General features: G+C 46.2%; 1 protein-coding gene across 1 annotated transcript; it reads right to left on the minus strand.

Annotated features, from left to right (window-relative positions):
• Positions 1-393: 393 nt before the first annotated feature.
• ASCL1 (achaete-scute family bHLH transcription factor 1) lies at positions 394-1542 on the minus strand. The gene is made up of 2 exons (XM_034757998.1): positions 909-1542; positions 394-653 (listed from the first exon to the last, which is right to left on the minus strand). The coding sequence occupies exon 1, from the start codon at positions 1540-1542 to the stop codon at positions 925-927; it is 618 nt and encodes a 205-aa protein (XP_034613889.1). The 3' UTR covers positions 394-653; positions 909-924.
• Positions 1543-7971: the final 6429 nt, after the last annotated feature.

The following is a 7971-nucleotide window of genomic DNA, read 5'->3' on the forward strand; positions in this document are numbered from 1 at the left end:
GTTGACTACATATCTAAATATCAAGAGGTAATAAGCATTACATATTTTTTAAAAAGTCTCAAGATATACACATTTTAAACCATTTGTACAAAAAACCTCTATAAATTTCTCTCTTATGTACAAAAATAGCTTAATATATCCCCAAACTGGTTAGGATAGATACAAATAGATTTTCTTATAATAAAAAATTCACAAAAAAAGGATTGGAAGCATTCAATGATGAAAATGGTAGGAAAAAGTCAAAGTGATGGGAGGGGTGATTTTAGAGGGTTCTTTGAGTACAGCATAGTTTAATTTCAAAATCTCCACAAACGTTAGGAAACTAATTGTGGCCATAGCGTAATGAACACCAGTCTTTAAGGGCTACAACTGTAGGTGGGGGGGGGGGGGGGGGAGGAAGAGCCCCTCTCTATGTTGAGGCTAGGCAGTGCTCTTCCTTAGATGGATAGGATGACACATGTTTTTGAGGACACATGCTTCATCGTGCCGTGGTCCCCGCAGCTTTCAAATCCATCTTGGTCTTGTGAAACTGACCGGAGTGCAAAGGCAGTGAGTGCTTCAGTGTTCTTGGAGAGGCGATACAAGCTCCTCGTGTGCTATGTATTTTCCCTTCCTCTGGGGAAAAAAAAATGTATTTTGTTTTTGCAACAGTCCTGTAACAATAAACAAGAGAGAGGAAGAGAGAGAGAGTCAGCATCAAGGTAGCTCTTAGGTACAACCAGCTGCAAGATCTAGGCGGGGGGAATTCTGCTCATCTGCAGCTTCGTGAGTGTTCACTGAGCCCTACCCAGGGCTGCACAGCCCCCCCTTCCCCAATACCACCCCCAGGCTGGGGATCCCGGTAATAAAGGATCCCCCCGGCTGCTCGGGAGCGCCCGGAGAAGGGCTCCCGCAGAAGCCAAACCCACCTGCTGCAGCCAGAGCTCAGAACCAGTTGGTGAAATCCAGGAGCTCCTGCTCTTCGGGGCTCAGCGGGTCGTAGGACCCTTCGTCGGAGGAATAGGAGGAGACGGGGGAGCCCGCCATGGAGTTCATGTCGTGGGAGTAGCTGGGGGAGATGGTGGGGGACAGCACCCCGGCCTGGAAAGCGGCGCTGACGGCGTCGTGCTCGTCCAGCAGCTGCTGCAGGGCTCGGATGTACTCGACGGCCGAGCGCAGCGTCTCCACTTTGCTCATCTTCTTGTTGGCCGCCCCGTTGGGGACGTGCTCCCTGAGGGTGGCGAAGCCCAGGTTCACCAGCTTCACCCGGTTCCTCTCCCGCTCGTTCCGCCGCGCCACGGCCGCCGGCTGCTGCTGCGGGAGGCTGTAGCCGAAGCCGCTGAAGTTGAGCCGCCTCTTGCAGCGCATCAGCTCCGGGGAGGACGAGCGCTGCCGCTTGACGGGCTTTGGCGCCGCCGCCTTGCTGCCCGGCGAGGGCTGGCCGGCGGCCGGGCTCAGCGGCGGCGGCGGCGGCGGCACGCTCTGGGCGGCGGCGAAGAAGCAGGCGGGCTGCAGGAACTGGCTGGCGCTGCTGTCCATCTTGGCAGGGCTGGCGCTGGCCATTGGCAGCCAGCGGCGAGCGAGACGGGGCGCGCGGGGCTGGCTGGCGCGCGGCGGCCGCTTGCTGCTGCTGCGGCGGCGGCGGCGGGACTCGCAGGGGGACGGAGAGAGCGCGGCGCTTTCTCCCTCTCTGCCCCCCTCCTCTGCCCCCCTGCGCACCGGGCTGCGGGGAGGCTCGTGGCGCTCGCGTGTGCGCTGCCTGCCTTGCAAAGGCCCCTTTTGCAAACCAGCGGCTGGGGATTGTGTCTCTTATAAGGGGCGGCCGGGGCTTTGCCGGCCTCTCCCCCTCCCCCCCCAACACACACTCCCCCTGCGGGGGTCCCCCCCCACCCCTCGCCGCCCTCCCCCTCCCCACACGCTCTGCACCTTGCGCCGTCCACGCTCCCCGGCTTTGCAGTGAGTGGCCAGGGAGCACGGCCGCCTTTTCAACGCGGGGGGGTAGGGAGGGGGGGAGAAAAAACCCACAACACACGGGGCGCCCCGCACACACGCGCTGGCCCCGGCCCGCCCCGCCTCCGCTCGAAACAGCCCCCCCCCTTCCCGCACGGCCTCCAATTCATTCACCCGCCTCTCCCCTCCAGCCCTACCCCTCCCGGGTTTGTTGTTGCAAGTGCGTGCGCCAGGCGCGTGCCGCTCTCCCAGCCGCTGAATAAACAACTGGGATGGGGAAGGAGCTGCAAGTGGGGTGGGGGGGGCGGTGTGTTGGGAAGAGACCCAGAGGCTGGAGCCAGCGCTGATGGGCTGGGGGGTGTAGGCAAACCTCGGGGTTGGGGGCGCACAGAGAGCAGGGAGGTCTTTCTGGGACCAGCCCCAAACCCAACCAGAAGGGGAGGCAGGCAGCTCGGGGAGATCTCACCCAGCCCGACAAGGTGCCCAAGCTATGAGCGTGCACAGGGGCTTGTTCCCCTGGCGAAGCAGGAGACGATTTGCCGTGTTTAAGCTCAGGGTTGAAGTGGCTGCAGAATAAAGTGGGGCAGGAAAACGCATGGCAGATCTAGCCGCATCGGGGGACCCATAAATAGAGACATTTGAGGAGGGAGAGAAGGGCGCGCCACTGAAATATACTAGACTTTAGGAGAGAGGAGGGTTTGGAAAGGGAGGCGTGGGGGAAAGAAGAAAGGCAGGTGGAAAGCCCGACCCTGAGAGATGCTGAGCACCCGCCACTTTCCTGGAGCGCAGTGAAAGTCCAAGGCGGCTGAGCAACTCGGGAGTTGGACCTGGAGTGTGGAAACTTATCAGTGTTTTGCTAGAGAAATAAGGAGAAACTGTTGGCGTGGATGTGTCGTTTGCTCTGCACAGAGATGCTGATAGTGTCCAAGCAGAAAAAAAGAGCCTTGCAAGCAATATTAGAGAATTGTGGGGGAGATGGAAGAGGACCCCGGGGTGGGAGTGGGGGTGAATAGACACAAAGAGAGAGCTAACACTTCGCAGCCTGCTGGATTGGGATGTGGTTAGCTTAAGTCTTCGGGTAAAGTCAAGGTGCCTGATCATATTTCCTTAATTTACTGGGTATTGTGAGGCTTAAGTCAGTAATGTTTGTCAAACACTTTGTTTCTTTTTATTACCTGCATTACAGTAGCACTCTGACGCCCCAAACAAGATCTGGGTTCCATTGTGTTATGTGCTGTACAAACACATTGTCAGAGTGCCTGCCCTGAGGAGTTTACAGTTTAAGGCCCCTTTCAGGAAAGCATTACTGTTCAGGACAGCATTTAATCCCATGCATAAATCCCATTAAAGTCCATGGGAGTTAAGCATTTGCTTAAAATTAAGCACATGCTTACGTGCTTTCCTGAGTTGGGGCATAAATAGACAAGAGAGACAAAGGACCGGAGATAAAACGTTTTATTGGCTCTAATTTACAGATGAGGAACTGAAGCACAGAGAAATTAAATGGCTTGCAGAGAACCCGTCTATGCCAGAACCAGGGACTGCACCAGATCTCCTGTGTGCTAGTCCAGGGTGGTATGTACAAGACCATCCTTTCTCTCTGTTTTGAGATGGTTGGGTGGAAGGTGCTATAAGTGCTAAGTATTAATTCTTATTTTAGGATGAAGATGGTACAAAACCTACGTTTTTTTTTTCATTTGCAAAAATAAGATTTTTCGGGTTCAAAAGAAGTTATCCCTTCTGAACCAAGGTGTTTGCAAGTGGGAACCAGCCGGTGAAGGAGCATTAGCTCTGTCCAGCAAGGAGAGCACCTGAAAAATCACTCCCAAATAGTTACAGTATTGAAACTCCCATTGAAGTCAATGGGAGTTTTGATACTGACTTCACTGATAGCTAGAACACTGTTAATCATAGAAATAAGACATGGAAAAAAGTAATTAAATAATCCAGTCCATCTTCCCTTCCAGTGCAGGATTGTTCTCTACCATAGATTATCTATTGTTTTGTCCAGCCTAGTTTTAAAAGTGCCAGGCGTTAACAAATAGTATTGTGTTGATGGTGGGGCATTCCCATATAAGACTTATTTTTAAAAATCAGTTTATGAATCAGACTAATCAATTTGTGCAAATGAATGCTAAAGAGCTTTCCTTATTCTGCTGGCAATGTTTGGTTAACTAATAAATATAAGTAGCAATACTATGCTTTTCACTCATATAGCGTCTTTCCTATGCAGATCTCAAAGTGCTTTGCAAACTTCCATTAAGCTTCATAATACTCCTGTGAAGTAGGTATGAGATTACCAGTTTGAGAGGTAGGCAAGGAGACTTGCCCAGACAGAATCAGTGGCCTGAAAGAAAATCCCGGGCCTGTCCTACACAGGGAAAATATCCCCCAAGATTGTAATTGGTTTTTTAAATGGTTCAGCTAAACCTATTCTAAAACCAGTTAGAGACATAGCATAGACCTGCTTTAAGCAGCCTGAATTGGTTTTAGTTGATCCAATTTCAAAACCACATGGTTCAGATTACCTGGAGCCTGGTCTACTCTGTGGCTCCAATTGGATTTTAAATTGCTTAAAGCTGATGGAGATAGTTCAATTGGCATTTCCTCAGTGTAGACCAGGTTCCTGTATCTTCTCTTCTTGTTCCCTGCCCTCATCCACTAGAGCACACTCTGATTCGGATGGATTTAGGAGAGTATAACCCTGGGCTAATGGTTTTCTGGTACAACACTGCTACTGTACTGGAGACTGGTTTGCTTTTGGTCCAGGCTCAGACTCCAAATAAAAAGTGTTGCCTGCAGTTTTGACCTTTCACTGGAGGCATGCATATGTTTATGAAGACATGGCCTGCCACTGATTTAACTGAAAATACCCAGCTAAACAGAAATCACTATGGATATTATTGAAATATCCATGTCTTTAATGGTCCTGAATTCTGATCCACCTATGAGTCTCGCCACCTGTCCCAAGCAGCATGAGGATAATGGCTTCATGGCTTTTCTTGGACAAATTAGTTAGTGCCTTTGTGCTTACTACATGTTTACATGAAATTATTGGTTTAGTTTCCTCCAGGTTTTAGGTTTTTATTTCTGCTCTCGCAAAATAATGGCCTCTCTATGTTATGTCTTCATCTCTCTTTGTAAATAGTCTATTTTATTTGTGAAACCCTGATTGTACATCTTCTGCAAAAGCAAGCACTGGATATAGAGGAAGGGCTTTTTTCTCCAGTCCCTTACACTGGTTTACCTCAGTGTGACTCCACTAAAGTCAATGGGTGAAATTCTGGCTCCACTGAAGTCAGTGGCAAAACTCCCATTGACTTTAGTGGGGTCAGGGTATCAACCAATACCTCTAAACCCACACTAAAGCCAGTTATCTGAATGGAGGAAATGGCTCAAAAAGTTGAATTGAAAATAAGTATTGCTCTATTGTTTGAAAGACTCTGATGCACTCTGGCAGGCTTTTTATTAAAAACAACAACAACAAAAAAACTAAAAATTCAGCTCAGCTTCATGTACTTTTTATTTATACTTTCCCATTGTTGCTGCTGAACAATTTATGGGTAAACATGGGAATTTTCACACTGGATTAGACTAGTCCAGTGTCCTGCCTCAAACAGAGGTAAGCATCACATGCTTCAGAGAAAGCTACAAGAAGTCCTATAATGGGATTATTATGTAAAAATCTGCCCAGGAGGAAAGTTCGTCTGAACCCCCTGGTTAGCTTATGCCACAAAGCAGGAGGGTTGATATCCCTTATAATTTTTTATCATGATGTGAGTGTTCATATTGTCCATACAAATCAGTGTTTTTCAAAATTTGTTAATTTGCAGACCCCTAAAAATTTTTGAATGGAGGTGAAGACCCCTTTGGAAATGACTCCATGGGATCATGTCTTCCCAAAATGAGGCTGTTAGGCATTACCATGGTTACATCAATACATAAATAATAATTAATAGTAATAAATAATGAATACTATCTTGTGGCAGTAAATACCACATGTTAATTATGTATAGTGTAATAATCCTTTGAGCAGTTTTGAATTTGTTGCCTTAAATTTCATTGTATGTCCCTTTGCCCTTATAAGAAAGATAAAAAGGTCTGCCCAAAAGATCTCCTGTATGTCATATTAATTATTTTATATATCTTGGTCATGTATACTCTTATTCATCTTTTCTCTGATTAGTCTTAATCTTTCATCCTCTCTACATATGGAAGACGAACTAGGGTAACCAGACCTGGACCCATCGTTCAAACGGAGGATATACAAATGACCTATACAATGGCATTATATTTTTTCAGTTTTTATTTTCTGTGTAATTAGAAGCTTTCCTCTTCAGTAATTAGCTTTCCAGCTGATTCATTCAATGATGTCATAATCCAATGTTCCTGATATCAGAATTCAGTACAAGGAAAGAAGTCCTGACATCAGGAGCCCTATAGTGTGGCATTACTGAAGGAAGAAAACTCTGGGTATGAAAGAGAGAGCTTCCATTTACACACACACTTTTTGGAAAGTAGCAATAACAGGACAGGAAATAGAGGAAAAAACAAATGACAGTTTAATAGAGGTTCAGTGAAATATATATTCCTTAAATGTGTATTATTAACTTATTTAGAGGCTATAAACTATAATGAATATAAAGAATAATCCTGTGCCCTTCTCTTTTCTCACTATAGCTTAATGATAAGAGCAGCTATATACCTACTTGTTAGCCCTATATATATGAACGCGGCTTCGTCAAATTAGCTATATTAAGAAGATGCAAATCATAAATGCAACCCTTGTAGTTTTTGTCCTGCTTTAGACTTGTACTGACTGGGAGGGTGAAGTGGAGTTAAATGCATATTGTCAGTGTATTTTATCTCGATACAGATGAAGGCAGATAGAAATCCTAGTGGTTGAACTACTGAGGCAATATAGGTGGATAAACCGGTGTGCAACAGTAGACTCTGGGAGCTGGAGTTCCATTTCTGACATACTCTGTTAACATACAGGAAACACGTTTTTTTGGTGTCACCAATATTCCTTCCCCAGACTGCATGTTTACAGTGCCAGGTTAACATAACTACCTGTTTCCTGAATAAAAACAAAGAAATGATACAAAGTAATCTTGAAGCATCAGAAAAAAAAAAAACATTAGTCCAGTGTTTATGGTTTTGAAAGGAGATCCAGTGGGCCTTACTCAAGTCTTTCTTCACTTTGAGTTTTGCCTGTAAAAGGACTGCAGACGTCTTAATATGGAACAGAGTGTTACAGCGCAATGACATCTATTAGTATCATTTCCAGTTCACCTAGTTATATTAGGCCAAGGGCCGTATTGATGTTTCCTTGCTATTCAGAGAGATGATGAAAGGTGCTGATTGCCTGCAGTATCTCCAGGCAGTGAAAAAAAAAAATCCTCAAAAAGCAGTGCTAAATTTGTGCCAGGACTGAGTCCCAGCACCTCTAGATTTGGCAGTTCATAGCCCTGCACCCCTGGGTTTGCTGCATCAGGTCTGAATGTAAAAACATTTCTTGAGTCCTGGCACCTACTGTAATTGTTTGAGCCCTTGCACCTCTTTCCGTACAAATTAAGCACTGTCAAAAAACTTGGTGAAATATTACAATCTAGCCCCCGGGTATCCAACTAACCTGATTTTAAATAAATATACTATAATATACTATAATAAGGCCTCTTCTGTAAGTCTCAGAATTAGAGTCCCAACAGTCAGTTTCATAAGAATGGGAAAGTACCTGGAAAAGATGAATAGTGTACCAGGTACTTTTGAAGAGCTCCAATAGCAACCCCACTATTTCCATCTTGAAAAGGGTTCTGGACACACCTGACCCACAAGACAAACTTGCGCTTGCCATGAGAGAGTGGAAAAACTTGTTTACCAGAACACATCTCGTGACTACACCAGTCCCGGACTGTCTCTATGTTAAAAACAAAACCAAACAAAACCCGATTTTTAAAATACTATTTCAAACATTGGGCCGTATAATAGTCTATTGTCTACTTTCCAATCAAGTCACTTACCAGCGTAAGGTATCTATTG

This window comes from Trachemys scripta, chromosome 1 (assembly GCF_013100865.1).
Source record: "Trachemys scripta elegans isolate TJP31775 chromosome 1, CAS_Tse_1.0, whole genome shotgun sequence".
Classification (NCBI taxonomy): Eukaryota; Metazoa; Chordata; order Testudines; family Emydidae; genus Trachemys; species Trachemys scripta.